Source organism: Schistosoma haematobium, chromosome 1 (assembly GCF_000699445.3).
Source record: "Schistosoma haematobium chromosome 1, whole genome shotgun sequence".
In the NCBI taxonomy this organism is placed as follows: domain Eukaryota; kingdom Metazoa; phylum Platyhelminthes; class Trematoda; order Strigeidida; family Schistosomatidae; genus Schistosoma; species Schistosoma haematobium.
The window spans coordinates 1341468-1365799 of NC_067196.1; the positions used below are offsets into that span (position 1 = coordinate 1341468).

A 24332-nucleotide genomic window follows, 5' to 3' on the forward strand; every position below is an offset into this window, starting at 1 on the left:
GTTTGTAGAACATCAGTTGATTATTATGGTTTCAGTAATAACGCAGTTTTTCTAGTCCTTGTAGATCGATTCACTTAGACTAGTATCAACAGTACAACTTGGTCGACAGAATTCGATCAGCACAAAGAATTGCAAAATCTGATATCGTTGGGACTTAAGTCGTTTGCAGCCTGAATACTTTAGTAATAAAGTCTCAAACTCTGAGACTGGTTGACTTAAATTGAGATACGCATTGTTGACGATATCCAACTTGCTAGAAGTCTAAGTCTAAGTGCTTACTTTCAACTAAATATGATCACCTTTTATAACATTAGATTATATCTAAGCTTTTTAGTAACAACCTATGGAATACTTACAAATTTTACTTCCAGGTTTTCCATGATGGTCTGGCTTCAGTTGACTCATGATCTCAACTATCAAAATAATCATGTACTTATTAGATACTTGGATTTTAATTCATTATTGCACGATCTGGTAATCACACAACATTCACTCAGATATCTTACTAGTTGGATTTCAACAGTACAGTTCTAACTAAAAAAAATTATTTAAAAAAAAGACACCAGTAATTTATGCAACAGATTCGTAACTACTTTGAATGTGTTTATACAAGTTTTCCATCCATTGGTCTTTAAATAGTTGAATATGTATATATGGAGGAAACAAGTCATTTGTAATGATTGCAATCAATGGTATTTCAAATATTGTACCATCTTCAAATACTTTTAAATTTCAGTTATGATCCATTGAAATCGATCTAAAATTAAAGTTAATTTATTTTGTTACTAATGAGTAGTTAAAATTTTAAATAAAAAAAAGTAAAAATTAGGTTTATCGAATTTATGAACTTAGATTTAAGAATACTAAGCTGATAACAACTCCGCCTGTAGCTCTTCTAGAATTACTGCTAGTATCAAGCTCGGGTAAACGAGGATGGTTGGGCATGAGTTTCGCGACACCATCCTGTAGAAAACTAACTCGCTAAAAAAACGCTAACCAGAAAAAATAATTAAAATCATGTAAACTCTGCCCTGGGATTTAGAAGGTCTTCATTTAGAAGAAGTATGACGCCTCGTGGTGTAAGCGGAGTTCCTTTAGAAGCCACGCGGCTGGTGCCCCTCCTAACAACCAGAGCAACAATTTTTATAGATACATGGAACGTCCGAATAATGTGGGAGACCGGGAAGACCAGTCAAATGGAAAGCTAATAACCGACTTAGTTATAGGGTTCCATAACCAAGACATCAGATTGTTCTTAACACACTAGGCACGATCTAGAGAATTAATAAAAATTATCTGAACAGAATTGAACTGATAAAAAAATGAATCAATGTTGAATGGGATTTCTTAGACCAGTATCGTAATCACAACGAGATGTAAAAATATTTGACAATAGAACTTGACTTTTTCATAGGGTTGGTCAGTTTAGTCACATCACATTACTTATATTAACATAACTTCTCAATGTCAAACAGTAGGTCATTAATAAAAAAAAACATTTAAAAACTACTTGACGAAGTCGACTATAATCTTATTCAAGTTTATGGCACTCATCAACTTGATTATTCTAAAAGAACAAGCGGCCTGCTTGAGCATCTGGGCTACCTGTTCCTGTCATCTAGATATTTCAACAAGTTATCTATTTTTGTTTGTTTTAATGTATCATTATGTCTATTAATCGCACAACCTATTCTGCTGCGTTTCTGAAAAGTGTACAACCTTTCGTTGTCAAAGTTACAAAAAGCTCAAAAAGAGAGAATATTGTTGCTGGCAATATACAACGAAAAGAATGTACATTATTCAGATGTTCATTTACTGAACTGTTAACATCTAGCTGGCGATCACTCAGTATTTATCGCGAGGACCGATCAAAAAGAAAGAAACGGAAACTTGTTGAAATACTTTGCGCTGAGAATTCTATATTGTACCAATAATATAATATTGAATAAAGCTTATAATAATAAATAAATAATACATCAGAGATTTATGTATTCAATTAGTAGGTTCTACAAATTCCACAGTTTTTCGCATTTAAACAGCTTGTTGAGTATACTTATAGAAGAGCTTAGGGTTTATAGCTTTCTAATCATTTCACAGGTTTTCTCATTTGGATAGCTTGTTGAACAAGCTTATAAAAAACTCATGGATTTTAATATATGTGACCTTAAACATTCATTATTTATCACAAGTTGAGCTAAAGGAACAGAAATTAGGCAAGTGATTTAGTGATACATCTCAATCAATACTTCGGTAGACTATATTGTCAGGACTAAGATTGTTCAACCTGTTTATGATAAATAACATAGATATTATGAATTTATAGACTGTGGGTTATGAAGCTTCCAAGTGTTTATTATGTTGATACAGTATGGTCTAAAAAGGTTTGTCCTTTAAATTAGCAAACAAGCATTAAATTATAATGTGTACTGTAAATCAGCGAACAATACACAGCCTAATATATCAAAGTCTACACCACATAAGAAACACAAAAGAAGTAAGGGATAGACAAATACTATTATAAACAGGAAAAATGAACTAAACTATTGAAATAATAGTACAAAATGACAAGATAAGTAGTTTTCTAAGATCTAACAACACAATACATCTCTGTTGAAATAGAATGGTAGTTGAAAGTAGTCATCAGAAAACCCTGGATCTGGTCGATAGCATTCGACAGACACAAAGAAGGACTTGACACACATGATATTGATTACCATTCAATGAACAATCAAATGACAACAATACAATTCCACATGAAACCCATTGAAATAATGCATAATAACTCAAACTACTGACTATCAATAAGTAGTGTAACGTAACACATAAAAAATGAAGACATCAGAAGAGGTGTGTAGTCAGAAAGTGAGAAAGCATATTACTGGATTGAATCGAAATTCCACAAGGAAATTCATTCTTATTCTATACATGACATGTTTAATGTTGAGTGATTCTGAAAAAAGGAAGCTTCCTAGTGAATTTCAGTTTCAATACATGTTGATTAAGGCTGTAAATATTCGAAACAGAGAAAGATATTTTTCTGTACTATGGTCAGCGTGTAGTAAAGTGTTTTGAAAAACGACTGTACGCTACAATCACCTCTGTTGTAAGAGCCCTAAAGGCTTCTGAAACGTTCATAAAATCTATTCATCTGAAAACTAGTAACTGGTAAATGTTTTTAAGCAAACAAATGGATAGTGGCTAACCGTGGGATCCAGAATGTACTATATGCTAACAAGAGACTCATCAATTGAAGTCCGAAATAACAATGCAAAGATACAAGTAAAACACAATTAAGTGAATGATAAATGTTTTGTTGTCGAAATTACTGATGATCCCTGAATATTCCAGACACATATTTTTTTATTATGAATTGAAATCTATTAGATGTAATTACTTCAGATCTCTTTCTTGTACAAAGTACCATGAAACCAATAAACCCACTAAACTATTGTGTCCTACTACAAATTCTAACTGTATCACTATCATTACAATTTACTAAATGAATAATTTGAAAAGGGAATATGAAAAGAGTTTTTTTGAATTCAATTATTAATAGTGTAGTATATGCTACTTATATTAACAGATGTAAGTAGTATGTAACACTAATCAAAAGTGGAATACTTGTCAAAAGAAGATTGAACTAAAAAAGACCAGAAAGAAATTGAAAGAATCATAAAGAATGTAAAAGACAACTGATAGAAGATGTGCAAATGAAATATTTATTCTTTGATTTTCATACTTTACGGACAGATTGATCATCCGCATCAGGACTTCCTTCTGTACACTAGTATATTGTAAATTACCCAGATAACATTGGAAACAACTAACTTTCATTACTGTCTATTCTTCTTGATTGTTTCTTAATCATATACCATGTTGTTTGGTTAACTGAATTGTAAGTACATCCATTGATGAATGTTATTCTATGCATTTGAATACTTTAGAAATGAAATCACAAATGAAAACCAGTCAATGAACAAAGATCAAGTGAATGGTATTTTGGTTTGTATACAAATCAGAAAACCTGTGAATTTCTTGATCTGTTTAATCATGTTTTTTCATGATTTATACTTTCTTGTAATAGAATATACATTGAATATTTTAAAGAAGAATCAATCAAATAATGATGATGTGTGGTGTTTACTACTTATAAGCAGTATATATAAGTATATATATAGGTAGTATATACCGTTAATCAGGTATAGAATGTCTGACAGTAGAGAGTTGAGAATATCGAGGAGAGAAGAACGGGAACAGAAAGTAATTAATGAAAATTTTGCAAATGTAGTATCGGACTATGATAATTCGATTTCACCAAGTAATCAAGTAACAAATGTAAGCGGTTGTTCTCACCTTAGTTCTCAATCACTACATCTAGAATGTAATAAGAGTCTTGATTGATTAGAAAAATGTGGAAAGTCATCGAGAAACAAACCTGTAAGTCTATATACAATGACCCATCTCGGTTGATCGGTCATTATAAGACACTATTACTACTACTACTACTACTACTACTACTACTACTACTACTACTACTACTACTACTACTACTACTACTACTACTACCTACCACTACTACTACTACTACTACTACTACTACTACTACTACTACTACTACTACTACTACTACTACTACTACTACTACTACTACTACTACTACTACTACTACCACACACTACTACTACTACTACTACTACTACTACTACTACTACTACTACTACTACTACTACTACTACTACTACTACTACTACTACTACCACTACTACTACTACTACTACTACTACTACTACTACTACTACTACTACTACTACTACTACTACTACTAATGATTAAGTAACAATGAAATGAACTATATTACCCATGGAAGAAATCATACATTCTCTGTTGATTGCAATCATGCTGTTGACTATTCTGTATAATATAATGTAATGTAGAATACAAATTTTGATTGAATGAAGTTACGTTCTGCCATTACAATACAAAAATACTGGGAATCATAAATTTCTACACATCCAGAGATTTTTCATCATAAAATATTCGTAGGGTCAGTGAAATTTCACTGAACCATAGCCAAATCATTCGGCCTCTGGGTCAGTAAATATCGAACAGGTCATTGATCTCTTTTAAGGTCAAAGGACAAACAACACGCATCGGTTAATCGTACGTCATGGACTAGCCTATGATGTCATGATCACACTTCCGATTGTACCGACTTAAAATATTATATTTCTGTGATGATATCCTTTGTATTGTACGATCTTCAAAGTATCCATAATACCTTGATGCAACGAAGGACTAATCCACATTAAATACTGACCTCGAGGTAGGACTGTTCATTATACCATTTCCATCTAACTTGTGTAGGCTCCTAATCATTCGACAATAGATCAGTCAAATCATTATAATGGCTAGTTCAAAATGATGTATTTAATTTATAATAAAAAAGAAATTAAATTAAAAAATATCTTTTTGTAAGCAATGATGGATAGTAGCTAGCAGTAGAATCCAGTTTGACGCGCGTTTCGTCCTATTCAGGACTCGTCAGCTGGATGATGTACCTGCATCTCAGAGTTGATGGACACTCTGAGACTCGACTCCAGTACCGTTCACCTCAAACGCCACTACGTTATCTATTCAGCTACTGAGTCCTGATAGCCACTTGCTTGTGCAATGAGGTGAATGTAAATTCATTTGATATCATTTGCAGGTATATTGAGCTGATGAGTCTCAAATAGGACGAAACGTGCATCAAACTGGATTCCATTGCTAACCACTATCCATCATTGCTTACAAATCACTTGTGAATTAAGGTAATATCGAGGCATACGCAAAGTATGCACATATGCCAATCACAGACTGATCAATTGCAGTGTTAAACCTCAATGGGAAGATACAAGCCAAACAATACCAAGTTAATTTATAACTTATCTTACTCACTAATTAACCTTTTAAATGACCTTACATTAATTCCAATGATTTGTTACTATGGTTACTAAAATCAAAATAGTTTTAAGTAAAGAAAAGAAAATTAACCTCAACATTTTTCCATCATTTTGCTTAACTTATATCAGATAGAAAAAAAGTACATTCCTAATCGATTAAATTGAGAAACTACAATAATGAATTCAATATAAGATTTACACCTCAAAATGAAATCGACTAGTATTTCAGGCAACTCCACCTGTAGCTCTTCTAGAGTTACCTCCGATTCCAAACTCGGGTAAATGTGGAGGGTTGAGTATGGAGTTAACGAATCTATCCCTCAGAAAACTAACTTCCTTAAAAAAAACGCTAGTCAAACTGATGAGTGACTTATGCTACTCCACGAGGAGTAACAGATAATTAAAAAGTATTTTAAACGGAACTATAGATGAACCAACCAGTTATAAGATAATAGGGGTCGAATTTTAGCGTGATATTCGTTCATGGCGTTTTAACATTTTAATTTATATATCAGTTCGTGATGAACACTGGAGATCCAATTTTCCATACTGCTTTAATGCCCCACATTTGGTCCAAGTTAGTAGGTAAATACTCTCAAGTCCTATTTAGCTTCGCTTAAAGGTCGTCTATATATTATAGTCTCACTAGTATTTTTTTCAAAAAAATGTTTTGTTTATAATTAAACTTGGCCAATTTCAATTAGTTAGACCACCATTGGTAACTTGATGGTCGCTTGATGACCGTTTCATTGTAGTTTGAGTTTATTTGACAGTGTGCATCTACGACCGTACAACGGGGAATCCAACCCAGGACGTTAGGTCTCATGTGCAAACTCTTAACCTCTAATGAAGTACAGTGCGTGTCGAGTGCGAGAAAGTTACCATGGCAGCCAGTAGATAAACGGTAGGGAAATATTGTGAATTAATTGAAGCTAGATATTAACGCTGATGCTTAGAGGCTCAGTGGTCAATCGTGTGTGAAACCGAAGGTGTTATATTCGATCCCCGGTTGTAGGGTCATCGATGCTCGTGGCTGAAGAGTCCCATACTATAACGAAATGGACATGGAGTTACTGCATATTTTCTATGGTTGTCTAGCTGAGGTTAGTTCATGATTTAATCTATGAAAATATACAATCTCCACAAATTCTTGATACCAAAATAGTGAATCTTTCCAGTAAAATCCATGGATAAGTCTGGTGAAAACTTTCCTGAAAATCGAAAAACATTCGATATACAATTATTCAATTACATTTCCATAATAGATGTAATGTACTTCTGTTTATTTATTTAATCCAATGGAAAGGATAATATCCACATTTTGGTTGTATTCTACATTATATACCGTAGCAGGATACATGTGAACATGTTAAATCACACAAAAACTGACGGCCTTCTTCAGGAACACGTGATGTGGTGAATTAATCACTAGCCCATCATCTGGTACATATATCTTGAGATAGTAGTTATGTATAACCACTTTGATTGCTGGCTAAAACCTTCTTGGAATGACTTCGATATTAGTTTATTGTAAGATATACACATCATTTGAACAAGAATATCGACTTTCTCATACTTCGTAAGTGTTGAAAGATACACAATTTGAAGATAAATCTGTCTGAATGACATTCACTTGGTATTGTTTTTTTACTTGAATCTTCCCATTGTTATTTAGGACTGTAATTGATCAGTCTTTCTAATTGGCATATGGGTATCCTGTGCGGATTGCCTCGATATAGCCTTAAGTCACAAGCTTTTTGAGCAACGATGGATAGTGGCTAGCAGTAGAATCCAGTTTGACGCACGTTTCGTCCTATTTGGGACTTGTCAGCTGGATGTACTCTGTCCGAATGACAGTTTTTAATTAGTAAGTTGTTTAGAATTTCTTACCTACTTACTTACTTAGGCCTGTTATCCCTTGTGGATAAACATACGCTGCTCACCAGTTTTTTATGAGGATTTTTTTCTACGGGATTGGGTTGCTGACCCCATGCTCAACTATCCTCCTTTTCCACGTCTTGAGAGCGGTAGTAACTCTAGGAGTGCTACAGACGGAGTTTTAGAAGTTTTAGTCTACATTAAATCAATGTTTTCTACTTGGAATATTATGTTATAACTAAGATCCAAATGTTCATGACTTAAAAAGGGGAAATGACTAATGAACTTTCCGTTATATATATCTCTGATAAGCTGTTCCATTGAAAGCATGTTATTATAATCATGACTACTATTCATACTTAAGGATATCTGTCAACTATGACAAACAGATTTTATCTATATTGCACATTCAACATGATAATCTTGGTAATACAACGACATTCTATATACTAGTTCATGAATCATTTATCTACTGAGATCCACAGTTATTCAAGACTATTTTGGATATCAGAAGGGGTTTGTGGAGATTTTTAGAAATTTTCACAGATTGAAATCATGAGTCAGTTGAAGCTAGACCACCATTGAAAACCTGGAAGCACTGGACGGCCGTTTCATTCTAGTATGGGACTCCTCAGCAGTGCGCATCCACGATCCCGCACCACACGGGGCTCGAACCCAGGACCTACTGGCTTCGCGCGCGAGCACTTAACCATTAGACCACTGAGCCGGCATCCAACAGTGTTAATGCCTAACTTCAACCAATTCACGAAGTCGCGCCACCATATACCATTGTCTTCAGTGAGCTGATATCTCACAACAGACCTGGTTGTACTCCACTGGTAACGGCTTGGATATGTCAAGATGACTTTTTTTCCCAACATTACTTTCGTTTTAGGGTTAATAAATTTTCACTTATATCAGTCTTTGTGTTCTTACTTATACGTTAAAGGAATTGCAGTAATTCCTTGTATTCAAGTATAAATGATAAATGATTCCAACATATAAATCAGTGACAATTAGATAAAACACAATTTGTAACTCAGTCATCATAATAATCAACGACGACTTGTCATAACAATTGACGAAGGGGGATTTCTTGACAAATTTACAAAAGTGTAGGGCAATACATTTTCTATTATCTCGTTGTAATCTCATCCACAGAGCAATATATCATTATACAATTAACTGTATTATAATCATTTATCTATAGAATTATGTATTTATTAAGCTTATACAATGTCATATTATTTATTCATTCTGCTTTGTTCTGATTTATCGAAATCATTCAATATCTGATACGTCTAAAGTATGACCTAAAGGAATTAAATCATCTTAACATTTCATTGGCTAATTATGATTTATATCAGAAGGGGGGGGATTTGGCAGATATTATAATCATTTTATTAATTGAGATCATGATCAAGCTAGACCATCATGGAAAACCTGGAAGCACTGAATAGCTATTTTGTTCTGTTGTGGAACTCTTCAACAGTAAGTATCCACAATCCCGCCTCATGAGATTTGTTATTGATTGGAACTATGAACTACAGATAATGAATATGCTTATGTACATTATAAACAATTAAACTTCATATATCAATTATAATGACTACTATTAAACTTATTATATTAACGTTTTGAGTAACTTTGATCAACGGGAAAAATACAAACGTGGTCGACTTGTATTTGTTAGATGATTAATTTTGTAAAACTATTTTGTAGATAAATTAACTTGGTATTATTTACTTAAAACTTCCCATTGATGTTTAGGACTGTAATTGATCAGTCTCATTGACATATGTGCATACTGTGTTTATTGCCTTAATTCACAAATATGATTAAAAAAAATGATGGATAGTGACTAGCAATGGGATCCAGTTTGATGCACATTTCGTCCTGTTTGTGACTCGTCAGCTGGATGATGAATCAACATCTTCGAGTTGATGTTCACTTTGGGACTCGAACTCAGTGCCATTCATTACAAAAACCATCCCGTTATCCACTTAACTATTTGGTTTGAGTTCCAGAGTGAACATCAACTCTGAGATGTAGGTACATCATCCAACTGACGAGTTCCAAATAGAACGAAACTTACATCCTAGATTCCACGACTAGCCACTATCCATCTTTGCTTAGAATATTTTATAGATATGTATACATCGAGAGAGAGAGAGAGAGAGGAAGAAAGAACAAGCTATCATAAGAATCTCGAAAAACTAGTATCTTTTTAAAAGACTTTTTTGCCAACTTCAAATATTTCTAGAACTTATGTATTAAAGTATTATTGTTTGTTTTTAGTTTACCCGCATATTATACAAATATCCTTAAACGTATTTATCTATACTACTCAATAAATTCTAATTTATTCAATAATAAGTTGATATCCTTATAAGAAGATACATAACACCATTTACAATTATGTAACATAATGATTTATTAGGCTCATTTCTTTTATTTATTGTAGAACAATCATCGATACAGATAGTTACAACTTTTGTCTTAATTTTTATTGATTGATTAACAATTTTTTAATTGAAATCAATATATGTTGATTATTTACTTAGTTGAACACATAAATATTAGTACAAAGGGGTAGTGAATGCATATGCATCATACAAGTCACTTGATTTGTATGTGAGCTATGATAATGCACGGGTGTTCAGATCGACGTGGGTGATTTTCTCAGGGGGCCACACTCAGAGCTTTTGACCTAAAGGTCTAGTCCACAAGGTAGTAGAAAAACGTTAGAAGATTCAATTCCATGGTAACCGGTGAACAACAATAGGCTCATACGCTATTTGTTGCTTTAGAATCCTGGATCCACTCCATGTGCACCATTAGTTTAGAATCAGGGATTTCCTAATCTGCTAGGTGGATCCTCTATATCCATCAATCCGGTTAAAGCACCGGACATTCGCTTTCTGTCATCTCAATTTTGTAAACAACAGCAATCACACGAGAGGGCTGACAGGGGCTGCATACGCGTGGCCATGTGGAAGCATTTCGAAGAGAGCTGACTCTATCCAATTTGGAGGCAATCAACACATCTCATTTTATCAAAAGTTTTATATCCAATACCTAAAAACTTTTAAAACTAGTAAATATTTTAGGGACGAAGTTTGTTGTTTGAAGTTGAAATCTGATACGGGATTAGATGCATCTTGTTAAGAGAAAAATAAATCTATAAGTTTAGTGATACATGTAAGGGAACATTTATCAAGGTCCATGGAAAAGAAGCGACAGATGAGATTTCTCAAGAGTTCCTCTTTATATAACGAAACCCAGAGACGAAATCAAGAGTTTTAACAATAGAATATTTAAGGTGGTGGAAGTTAAGAATGAATTTTAGTGCTTTACTTCAAAGGACGTAACAACTTTCAACCAACTCAGTTGCTAGATTTACACCGAGAAACAAGTGGTACACAATAAACAGTTGTTCACAATACGTCTCTAGGTTCATGAAATAGTTGTCAAGAAATGGGAGTCAATGATGTATCATGTAAAGGTCGGATGAGTTGCAAGGATCAGGTGAAAAACTAACTGAACGTATGCACCTCTGACGTGAGCACACAGTATACTGATTGGCACATTATAAATGAAAACCAATAACTCCACGGTTCGTCAACAATTTATACCGAATCACCAATCCTATTTACCTCACAGGCACCCTAATATTGGAAAGACATATAGTAGAATCAATGCGATTCGACACAAGAAGATCGAGGTACAACTAACTTTCAAAGTGAAATTCAGGTTCAGACTGTTTTTTTGAAGAGGAAAATGCTAAGAAGAAAACAAGTATATAATTCAATGATGAATTATATAACTCAATAAAATCAGCTAATTTATTGATTGCGTCAATTATGTTCACCTATTACATTCTTGATTAACTACCAGTTCATTTCTATTGGGTGACCAAAAATTTTAAGTTGTCTGCACTTTCTTCTTCTTCTACCTCTTCTAATAAGTATTACCATTGAGTATGTCTTATTGATCAGTGGTTGATGACTTACTTACTTACTTACTTACGCCTGTTACTCCTCGTGAAGGAGCATAGGCCGCTCACCAGCATTCGCCATCCAACCCTGTCCTGGGCAATCCTTTCTAGCTCCGTCCAGTTGTAATTCATCGTTTTCATATCTGCTTCTATTATCCGACGCAATGTGTTCTTTGGCCTTCCACTTTTCCGCTTCCATTCAGGATTCCAAGTTAGGGCTTGCCTCGTGATGCAGTTTGACGATTTGCGTAATGTATGTCCTATCCATTTCCATCGTCTTTTCCTAATTTCTTCTTCAGCTGGAAGTTGGTTTATTCTCTCCCACAGAAGGCTATTGCTGATGGTATCCGGCCAATGGATGTTCAGTATCTTGCGAAGACAGTTATTTATAAATACTTGTACTTTCTTGATTGTGGTTGGTGAACAATCCAATGATTTTCTACAGTCCTGTTTTACTCATTCTGTCGCTATCGGAGTCTTGTTTCATCTCAATAATTAGGAGGTATTAGTCATAACGCAATCATATCAGTGGCAGCAATCAACATTCAATTCAAGTTACAATACTAACAAATCAGTCTTGTTTTAAGCCGTTACAGATATATTGAGAGGTAAAATTAAATTATTTCTATTTTGCTTATGATTTACTAACTGAAATAGGATTGGTTCTTCTCTCTTGTTGTAGTTGCTATTGGATTATGTGTCTTTAAGGAATTCTCATAGTTCGATCAATTTATCCAACATGTAATCTGATTTAAAGCTATTTTACTGTCGAAACACCAAGTGTGCTTAAGAAAGAAAAACTAGTCACTAAGCTAGTACTATCTATTATAATATGACTGTTTATATCTACCGTAATTGGTAGTTAATACAAATACTTGAATATGTATTCAAGAATATTTATATTCTAGTTCTTATTTATTTCATTTGTCGTTCGTCATCGAATATGACTATAATGAATACAGCATTTACTTTCGCTGATAATAACAGACCAAAACAGGATAAGTGTCTAATACTTTTCTGGTTTCCAATGATCATTACAACAATGTCATTTAATGATGAAATCTGTTGTTCGATAGGACAAATCAATATTACATACTAAAGGCTTTCTCGAATGATTTGGATTTTTATAAAACATAGACAACGATTATTGAGGAATTTTGTTAGTTACATCTGGTGTAACTATGGTGACAATAGTGGTACATAGTTAATGTATGCATATCAAAGGAAATTAACATATTCATTTTGTGAAACTGGAATTGTTTCTCAAATCATGATAGTCAGATTTTAGAAAACAATATTTAATTATGTTGAATACAAAGTCTATGTAAAATGTTCAGGGTTGAATGACATAAAGAATAGTCTTAACTTAAAGAAAAGTACATGCATTTTACAATTATTGTGTGAATCAGATGTAAACTTTGGGTAAATCTCGAGATAATTTTCACCAAAAGGCAATAAACCTTTTGGGGAGGAATAAAATCAACAATTTTGTTAGCATTTATTAATTCTAGATGACATTTGCCTTCAATCATGAGGTCTGAATCCTTCATAATCTTTTTATTATACTAATTTATATTCCCTTGAATCATATATGTGATGCCTTAAATTTTTATGCATCCACTGACCTGAGGTTCACTCTAATAATTTATGTCGCCGAGTGAATGTGATTACTTGAACTAGTGTACACTTTTACTAGTTTCTATGTTGCGAATGACTGACTGATCTGTTTATTAATTCAAGCTCTTGCTTCTAACCAACCTAGTAGTGAAGTGATGTAAAAAAAATCGGTGATAGAAATTTGGATCTTTTTATGTGCAGTGTGTCGCAGCTTCTAGGGATTCCATCAAAAACGGAGTAAGTCTGCTGAAGTAATATCTCTTAGGGTTATCCACAGTTTATTACAGGTATTTAAAATATGAATAAAATTTCTTCGTACTTCTAACAAAAAAATAAAGAAAAGTGAACCAATAAGACCAAATATTGGTGTCGAATACCTCTAAAACAGGTGATGTAACACTACACGTAAAGACTGGGATAAAATCATCTTTGTGATATCAGTTTAGTGTCTAGTCGAAATACACTGACATGAATCATCCCAGCTTTTGAGAAGGCTTAATAACTCAGACAGCATGTGACAATTGAGTCATTTTTACATGTATAATAACTCTGTTGATTCCATAAACGTCTTATTTTCATGTCCTTATGTTTCTTACTCTTATGATTCTTGAATGTATGTTTATCACTCATTATTTTATCTAACGTCTGTTTCCTTACTACATCATGCATTGCCCATTATGATCTATACTCATTCTTGTAATGAGTAGTATTGCGATTCGGCATGTTTGATTTTACCAGTCTGCAAGTGTACGAAATATACATATCCAAAATTTATCTTTGTATTTGACATATTTTATTCCGTTATTTTATCACGCATATTGAGTGGATCATTATATACGAGGGTTGGTATAATGCATATTTCCTTAACGCCGGCATAGGCGATCAAACTGGAGTCAAATCAACTGGACACTAAAGCAGGCGTAGTAATAAATAAGCTAGTGAGTATAATGAAACACTGTCTGTTATGTAGAATTTCAGTCGCTTATACGAAGTAAGTCTAGATGGGTATTTATATGAATATAATATAAATAAAATTAATGTGGAAAAATAAACCATCCATACGTAGTCTGAGCATCCGTGTCAACTAGGCGTGTTATTCGAACAGTTTTACGCCTTTTTCGACCTTTCTACATTCGTCTCTTATCGTTAACCATTCTAATAACGTTTATGTATGTCCTTGTGAATGTTAGCCTTATCAGTGCCTGTCACCTATGCTCTAATTAACCAACTGCATCCATTAACTACCCCATTTAAAGAGCGATTCACTCATTATTCACCATGTAGGCGAAGGTGCTTTCATCTGAGCTTCCTGTACGACTGCGCAAACGAAAGTATGTAGTAAACCTTTAACAACGATTTTTTTATCTAGACTTCATTTCTGCCGTTATATAATGAGGGGTTAGCCTAAGCATGATGTATGAGATTCAAAGGGAATTAACTTTTTCTATTTCGTACAAAATTTGTATCATTCACGGAGTCAAAACCGTGGTACAAACCCATAACTAAATGTTATAAGCACTGTCTATTATTACTATCTGAAATATGGCACGCCTAATATAAAGGAAACAATAATGTTTAACAAAGATGAAAACATTTTTTCAGAACTCAGCAATCAATAAATAATTACTTAGTAATACCGTGGAAAATCTATGGGAACAGGGTGAAACACAAGTCAGTGATGTCTACCTTTATTGAATAGGTAACCATTTACTTTAAAAAATACTGCGAACTTACAGAACTGCACTCTGAAACATAGTCTAGCTGTCGATAGCAGATGGTTTAAAATTTTTATAGTTAGACGAATTGATGCGTCTTTTGACGTTTAATTCTAGAATAGAAGTGATAGGATATGTTTTCGGACAGGATGGTATTTTGAGTGGCGGTTTGGTATATTTTATCAGGACAGTTTTCTTGGGTCGATCTGAGGTATAATGAGGGAAAGGGCTGAAACAACCATCTTTACATCCACCCATTAATTTTGACGCACTTGCCGGTTTGAATACAGATCTTGGGTGTATTGAGTTTTTGATAGTTGAAGTGAAAGGCCTTCGTTTAATACGCACTTGGTGGTAAGGATTTTTATCAAAGTATTGCTGGGGATGCATGTTGAGATAAAACTGTTTTCCAGATGGTGAGCTTTCTTTAGCACTTGCTTTTTTAATTTTATCATAAGGATCACTCTTGTAGTTTGGATATTTTCCTATTGTGATATCAATGTAAGAGCCGCAGCCCTTCTTGGCTGGGGAAGTATAAAAATTCTTCTTGTGAGATTTCATTTGGTTGTTCTGCCTCGTTATTGGTCTAAAGTAGGGTATGGGTCCACTAAAAGTATCTATAGAGCTGCCCAAGCCAAGAAGATGATGGGTTCCGTTCGGAGGAGCCCAAGCCTTTCCTCTTATTTTCTTTGAGCTCTCCTTTCTTTGGATTCGAATAAGTCTTTCCAGATCGATTTTGTTATCACCAGTGAAAATTCGCGTGAAAGGTCCAAAATAACCATCCGTATTTGCGGACTTGAGTTTAAATCCATCACAATACATTTGTTTACCTTTGAATGCTGACCGAGTTTGGTGACTGTCTTGTTTATCATACTGGTCACGTATAGTAACATAAGACATCTCCTTGAATATTCCAAGTCTATCAAAATCAGCTTGCATTGTTGGCATTTCCAAGCTAACACTAGTTTACTAGCAAATGTGTTTGAATGACTTGAGTAAATATGAACTGAGACAATACACTCAGACTGATTTCTATGAACATAATATGTGACCTTGAATCTACACTGAGTTCTGATTCGATATAAGTGCTCTGTTAAACAATAAAACATAGTCTCATTACTTTCAAAACTTTTAATTTTTCATTTCTTAATTGCGATTAGCTCGTGACTATACTGTTCTTTATATTTTAGGCTAATGCGCCTAAAATGAACTCTAGTGACTGCGGCAATTTCGTTTTTCGGAGCTGGTTCGCATGTTGGTTAATGCTACTAAGAGCATAACTGGTTTTCCCAATTACAATAAGACGCTTCACACATAGTCATATGGCATCTGGGAATTCTGTAATCGTATCAAGTCAAATAAGTGTATCATCTACGTCAGTGTTGGCGACGGAAAGTTCATGTCAAAACAGTATCGCTATATCGGATTCTCCTCGTCACCATACGGTCCCACATGGTGAAGCTCATCCCCCTCCTACGCAACTCATCAAGTTAAATTCTCTTGCTGGCCCGACAGTTTCAAGAAAAGAAAAACTTCATACATCTTCTCGATTCGGTGCTCCAAAGAGTCGTGAACTTAATCCTTTACCTCTTATTAAAGGTGTGTCCCAAGTTTTTAATGTACATCTAAATTCATTCACTTCATAGTGTGTTCGTGTCTGTAGGTACATTGCTATTCGGTATCCTTATTTTTACTATGTTTGTAATTAGAGGCACTGAGTGCCTGTTCACTGATCAGTGAACAGTTTTTTTCTAGAAATAGCTCTCGTATTGTTTCTCAGCTAAGGACTTTGTTTTTTGGTCGGCACGGTGCTGTCGGTTATTTAGCTTAGGGATTAAGGACTTCGTAAAATATCAACCATGTGAAAATAAATCTACCAATCTTCCGCATTCTCCTAATTTCTTCAAGCCATAATCGCTCTGATTTAGCAGTTTCAACAGCACAAAAGTATTAAAAGTAAGGTATCTCCACCCAGAATATACAATCTTAAGTAACGAAAAGTTTCAGCACTTCGAGAGGCTTGTTAAAACCATTCAAACTAAGATTCTGAGCATATACTGCTTTTCGTAGTCGTAATAGGATTTACGTAAGCCCTTGAAAGTATCTCTAGTTCTTCAAAACTTTCTAAGGATACAGCTGTTTTTGTGTTGTTTGCTGTGTTGTAATAGACTTCATCAGCTTCGTGTTGAAAAGCCCTGTTGTAAACGTATTTTGTAACGCTATATGCTCCAAGGCGTATCTAGAATTTCCATTTGTTGACCCCAAACTTGATGAAATTTCATTCGTGTATATGTATCGACAGATAGCACATTGATCTTAATTCATTGGTGTAGGCCACCTATAAAATTGATATCCTCCAATCTCTTAGGACATCTAATGTATATTTTCTGTGAAAATACTTTGCATATAAGCATGTTATCTTATCGGAGTAAACTACTCCAGCCAGTGGTCTTTGAAACTAATTTGTTAGTGAAATGGGTTGAGTTGGTAATTTGGTCTTGTGAGCACTTGTCACTTGACTCCATCGCGTTGCTGCCCTTTATCTAGAGATTTATATTCTTCCCAATCATTTTCAGTGATCTTGAGCACATTTTACTGCATCACAATCCTCAAAACTCAATAATAGGCAAAACTGGATTTTCTACGTAAACTGAAGTCCAGGTGACAAATAGTCTTAGTAATATTATTCGTTTTGGAAAGGCCAGTGGATGGTCTTTTTTCTCGAACACCTATTGGAGTACAGAAGATCGTTCATTTTTATCAGAATTATGGATACAGATATATGTATAATCAGTGGTATGGGAGGACGGTTAAAAAAATTCGAAACCGACTTTCGGAAACTTAGTGTAAAGTAACTCTGAATTTTTGGTATTAGTGTGGTGTGTGTGAGATGACGTCTTCCTCCACCGGAATTTCGTCGTTGACCATTTAGCGATTTATCGTAATCCAGTAACTCTATACTTTCGAATCACAGTCATTAAATATCACCCAGTCAGTAGCTGAGTTTATAAGCATGCGTTTGGTTGAGTAGCGCGGACATTTCCAGGAATACTTAGTCCCATTCTGGTTTTTAACAATTATCTTCCTCATATTTTCGACTTTATTTCTGTTATCAGTCTTGGTGTATTTTATAATATCTGGTTTAGTTTAAAATAGTAAATTTTATTTTATTTTACCAGATTCTGACAATCAAGAAAAGCGAGAGGAGCTATTTATTCAAAAACTAAAACAATGCTCAGTTGTATTTGAATTTGTACCGGATATTTTAAGCGATTTAAAAGATAAAGAGGTGAAACGAGCAGCTCTGCACGAATTAACTGAATATCTGACTGAAAATTCCGGCATAATTACAGATTCAATATATCCAGAAGTGGTTCGAATGGTTGAAGTCAACCTATTTCGTACATTACCACCACCAAGTAATCCATCTGGTGCAGAATTTGATCCAGAAGAGGATGAGCCAACATTAGAGGCAGCTTGGCCTCATTTGCAAGTAAGCTTGTCGAAAAAGTTTTAGTTGGGGATGTTTTAAAAGTATCACATATTTTTAATTTTAAAAGTGTATACGAAAGGTGAATTAGCAGTTCATTCGCTCAAGTTTTGTTCACTCTTTTAACTTAATACTCGTCCCAGTCACCCAATCCTAACTGTCGCATTGACACAGTGGTCAGGCTTGCCCACCGTGGTCATCCAGTCGGGATATATTGACTAGAAAATTCTCTTCTTTAGATCCTAGTGTATCGAATTGGTCAGTTGGAGAATGGCAAGGCTAGATTAAGGTTTGACAGCTAAGTTGTATTGCGGATTGAGAAGTGGTAGTAGTAGGCAGTTTCCCTCAAACAACCAGCACCTACGGCGATGCTACTTTCTCGCAACAAAGGAATTTGAAATGGTCTGTCCTAAAAATAGCATACCTCACCTTATCTCACACGTTTTATTTCCAGTTGTAAGGCCAAGGACTACTCTGAAAAGACCGTATCTAACCAGCCTCGATCAGTTTTTCCTTATTCTCTGTGGTCACACCCCCAGGTCTCTAAGACCATTGTAATGCAGCTCCCTTTTTAAACTCCTGAAGATGTATTTTTTACGGTGTTGATAATCGGGAATTGATAACTACTTACGTATCTCGACTCTGTCTGATTGATATTTTGCTAACTGAAAGTTTATGTACTAAAATTTGCGGCAAACTGCTTGTGCAACGGCAGACATTCGAATAACCAAATCTTATTAAATTTCAACGCAACCTCATTATTTGTACAATTATACGAAACATTCAAATAAATTATAGTAATTAATCCCATTTTACATAGTTTAGTAGTAACTTTTCAACTCAGTAATAATGCTTCTATCTGGTTGTAAAGAATCTGAATTTGGTTTGTACAGTATGAAGTTTTTTAGTTAAACAATGCTTTTTGTGGGTAAATTGCAATCAACTCCAAACTTATGTTCAAAGTTTCCCCACTCAAATGCAATTTGCCACACATCCAATTATAGTGTACTGTGATCATATTGTATTCTTCGACCAACATAAATAGTGCAGTAGCAATAATTAAAACATTACTATTCTAATATTATGCAGAGTAACTTTCTTTGGGATTAATAATAATCTTGTTACAACACTACTTAATTTATCATATCTTCTTACTAAATTATGATTGCCAATGAAGTAGATGCTCTCATCTGCTCTCACTACCATCATAAACGACTATTGTGACCAGTTAGTTATATGCAAGTTGATTTTACGCTTCCTTTCCCTGTTATTTCTTATCATTTCCATACTGTTTTCTTCTGACACAACAGTTCGCCTACAGTGTGGACTGTCATATATCAAGTCACTAACTGGTTGGAAGTTAAATGTTATCACCGAATACGAATTCTTAGTCAGTTTTTCTGAAATCACATACACCATTCAAACTAGCTCCCCTTCAACGTTCGTATACTAATACAGATCAGAGAACATAGGTCTGGCTGTCTTTAAAGAGTCTTAGCATCGACGTTTGTTGTCTATTTGAAACCCGCATTCAAGCTTAGTGAAGTACTACACATTAACTCATCTATTATTTCGAAAGCTTGTTTCACGTGCGTACCTCTGGGAACCCTGTGGCATCTTCGTCCGGTTTTTTGGTGTTTGTGTCTCAAAAAGGGCCATAGCTGAGACAACACTAATTGATAGGATCCCCGTTAACAGTGAATCACATTCTATTACATTAAAAACCCACCGAAGTGAGAAGTCCGTATGAGGAACGATCTCTTCTAGTTATCTCCACCTGCTCGCTGACAGATTGCAACTGAGATAGAATTAAGGTTGAGTTCTGTAATCAGTTAGACTATCTCAACAAAACGCGTACTAGCTTGAGAATCGATTGTTCATGTCAGGCATCTATGCACACGGACAAGTCGTTTGGGCAGCCAATGGGGACTCGTTGTTTTCAGATCAGACAACGACGAATATCTCCTGTAAATTTAGCAGACCTCAATCTGTTTCTGGTTAGCACTAGCTATCGGCACAGTCATCGCTAATGTGCTGCTACCTGGCATCCTCCTACTGCACCCCAAAGCTCGACTCAGATTAATTAAATTGCGATTAGCTAACACTAGCGTGGTTGAATACATGACTGCCACTCTTTTTGTAGTACTTATCTAGACTTTGATTATCCCCTGATTTCTGCTATTGATACCTGTACGTCACATGTGCAACACCTACCGGAGGGTAAGTCCGTTTCCATTTGCATCCAAACTATTTGCTTCATCATGCTTTGCCAACTGTTCATAGCACGTGAAAGACTGACCCACCAAAAGCAGGTTGGTTTTCGTCCTAGCCGAGGGTATATTGATCATAACTCCACAGTCCGTCAAATGTTTGAACACTGTGATACTTGTTGCAGGCCAACAACTGTAATGATTATTGACATCACGACCACCTTCGATTCGTGGGACAGAACTGTTCTCTGAGATTGTCTGTTGAAGAAGGGTATACCTGAGAAGTTTGTCAACATTTTAAAAACCCTTTGTACTAACACATCAGGTAGAGTAGTGAGAGCATACAACCACTTCTCTTCATTGTTTAATTCAAACAATGGGGTTAGGTAGGATTGCAACTTTGCCATCGATGACACTCTGGAAACAGCTTTGATGGACGTAAGTAATGGTGGTATGGATCTATCACACGAAGAAAGACCTTGACTATGCGGATGATATCCAAGCCATGCCACCCGCACTTAATCAGATGGCAATCAGTGTTCGTAAGTATGGCATGTGTTTTGCACCTTCGAAGTGAAAAGTACTTTTACAAGATTAGTAGGACGCTGAACCTGCACTCACCCTGGTTAGTTGAAGGATAGAAGTAGTCAAGAAGTTCGTGTATGTGAGTAGATGCGTAAGTGTTGGTGGTGTTATGACTGATGAGGTGAGGTTATGTATAGTGAATGTCAGAGCGGCTTATGTCAATCTGTGCTATCTTTGGCGGCTTCTTGATGTTATTTGGTCTGTTAAAGTCGCGCGTTATTGAGTGTAAGACCTGACCTCTTTGAGTTGAAGATTCAGAGTGAATCTGCTTATGATCACCGTTGCTTCCGAAAGATTGCCAACATTCAGTGACTACACAATGTTAGTAACATGGATTGGGGCACAGCGACGGTAATTCAATTAATGCCACCATCTTGAAACTTCGATTTTGATGACTTGGACATGTACTACGAATGTTGTCCCAGTGAATTCCATATCATATATTATTTACAGTCTCTGAGAGTGGTTGGAAAAGGCGGAGAGATTGTCAGTATATGATTGACCTTACTTTTATGTTTTGTATTCTTTTATTAAATTAATGTGTTTTTATTTCTATAATTTTTTTGGTTCACTGTTACCAGTTGGTATATGAATTCCTACTTCGTTTCATTGAATCTCCGAATTTCCAACCAAATGTTGCTAAGCGTTATTTCGATACAAAATTTGTATTACAGGTATGATTGTTTCATTTCATCTTATTTATTAAAATTAATTAGTTAAATACTCCCTTTTTTTCTGGTGCTTAATTTATCCTACTTTCTCAAGTAATGTCAATGATATTTCCTTGTAATAAACTGTTAACAACGTCTATTTTATCATGAGAAACAGTAAAATTGGGCTACAAAGAGATGGTTGTTTGTATAAGTGAATGATTTCAACTTTTGACTATCGTAACGAATGGTTGGAGACTTTGGGTGATCTATGGCTCAGAATCGATCACGATGGTGTCGGTGTATACACACTGTCTTCCCTTAACCCCTCAAGTTGTATTTGCTTTATATCTTTCTTTCTATGAGCTAATCCTTTCTTCATGTACTATATCCTTATATGCAGTCTTTTATATATTACTACCATTGAATTAACTACTTCTATGAATTTGGTATGCTAATGAGATGTGGCAACTTAGACCGATGTATATATGTGCCTGGTTCTACGTAGTAGCTGACTAATTGACTGACTATGACTAATTCGCTATGAAAACTCTGCGTAAATAATTGTTCCGTTATGTAGTTGAATGGATAGTGTTAATAGATCAGAATATTGCATGTGTTTTAAGGAACAAAACGTTCAGTTTCATTTAATAAAGTAAATTAGGTTGATCATTATAATTTATTGTAACAGTGAAGAATTATCATCATAACTAGGTTCAATAAAAGAGATTAGATAGTGACGAGTGCATTTGGTAATCAGGTAGTCAGTCGTAAACAACATAGAGCGGAAGCTCAGTATCACGATATCAAACCTGATAAATGTATGGCAATGTAGTCGAAACAACAGTAATGCTAGTGAGAGCGATTAAACATAAGAGAATATGTTTTATAGAGAAATGGTGATTTTGAGACGAAAATGTTGGGACTAAAGACTTATAGAGAGATAAAAAGGGAATGGATCTGTGGCACTATGATCTGTTCTAAATTATGTCATCAAACTCCCGATTAAGGTTATATTGTGCATCTCAGCCAGATATTTTGCAGTTAACGAAGTTTATTAGTTTACAGGTCAGTATGCTGATGCTATGCTATAGTATGACTACCTCCATCTAATTTTGATGTATTCCTACTTCAACCAAGATTGCACGCCGAAATATTGGGTGGTTGCACATACAGCTGGCCTCATTTCCTCATCAACGGATTTTCCATCTTCATCAGTACCCCATTTCGCTCATCGAAGAGAACTATGCTATCATCAAACACAGAGTCGCATGGAATCCTCAACTCGGAGAGGTCAGGTCTCACACTCATAAAACAAAGCTGCTATCACCAACATGTTGTGGATCCGAACTTTAGTCAGTCAGTTAGTCAATAACAACGTGGAACTTCGTACGTACATACATCAGTTCGAATTGCCATACCACATTAGCACAGAGATGCAGTTCTCGATTCAAATCCCATAGTGGTAGAAGTGGTAAGAGTATAAACAGTAATCGGAAACATTAAGGTTTAAGGATGTTATTCAAGGAGTATAGTCCAGTGAAATAAATTTGGAAAGAGGAAAAAAGAAGGGACATGAAGGATTCAGAAGATTAGAATTAGGGAGAACATAAAGAGTGGATGTACCTGCACAATTGCTAACGATTTTGAGTCATGTCATTCAAGGTCTCTAACCATCGATTGCTATCGTCTCGCGGATCGCAACCAGGTAATCTATAACTACCAACATAGCTCAGTCCACTTGTCAGTGACTTCACGGATTTGTGCCATGTTTTGTTCTGGCCGCCCCTAGACTTCTTCTATCGAGCCCCTCCATCGGTAACTGATAGCGATGTGATCTATTTGGGTCCAGCGTTGGGACGAATTCGAGGGTCGCCATGTCAAAAGATGTTTTTCCTTATGCTTAAAGTCAGTGTTTGCAAGAAACAGGCGGTTATCTGAGCATAGCTGCAACAGACGGTCGCCATTATCTGTTCTTTGAGCCACGACACCATAAGATCCATCCAGGTGTCTTTCCCTATCGCTTAGTTTACCTACTTGAGCATTGAAGTCACCGGCCACTATTACTACATCAGAGCGCCTAGCTTTTCGGAGAAGTTCGGAAAGCTTTCTGTAAAACTCATCTCTTATATCATCTGAGCCGCAGTCAGTGAGAGAGTAGACAGAGACGACGAAGAGGCAACGACAATTGTCCCTATCTTTCCGAGTCCTTACTGTTCAGTTTAGTCGGACAGCGCACGAACGACTG

At 35.2% G+C, this 24332-nt stretch overlaps 2 protein-coding genes across 2 annotated transcripts in view; one reads left to right on the top strand and one right to left on the bottom strand.

Annotated features, from left to right (window-relative positions):
• Window positions 1-547: 547 nt before the first annotated feature.
• On the bottom strand, window positions 548-16185 carry MS3_00007971 (uncharacterized protein). Its single transcript, XM_012938496.3, has 2 exons — window positions 15169-16185; window positions 548-757 (listed from the first exon to the last, which is right to left on the bottom strand). The coding sequence occupies exon 1, from the start codon at window positions 16095-16097 to the stop codon at window positions 15192-15194; it is 906 nt and encodes a 301-aa protein (XP_012793950.1). The 5' UTR covers window positions 16098-16185; the 3' UTR covers window positions 548-757; window positions 15169-15191.
• Window positions 16186-16354: 169 nt separating this feature from the next.
• PPP2R5D_1 (Serine/threonine-protein phosphatase 2A 56 kDa regulatory subunit delta isoform) overlaps window positions 16355-24332 on the top strand; it is a 41063-nt gene continuing 33085 nt past the window's right edge. The window contains exons 1-3 of the mRNA XM_051217414.1: window positions 16355-16748; window positions 18329-18642; window positions 22016-22108. Coding sequence (XP_051072877.1) covers window positions 16472-16748; window positions 18329-18642; window positions 22016-22108 — 684 coding nt within the window. The 5' untranslated portion in view covers window positions 16355-16471. The remainder of the gene's footprint in view (window positions 16749-18328; window positions 18643-22015; window positions 22109-24332) is intronic.

Excerpts from the sequence above, each read along its gene's own strand:
- MS3_00007971 (XM_012938496.3), bottom strand. The coding sequence starts at position 16,097 with ATGCCAACAATGCAAGCTGATTTTGATAGACTTGGAATATTCAAGGAG.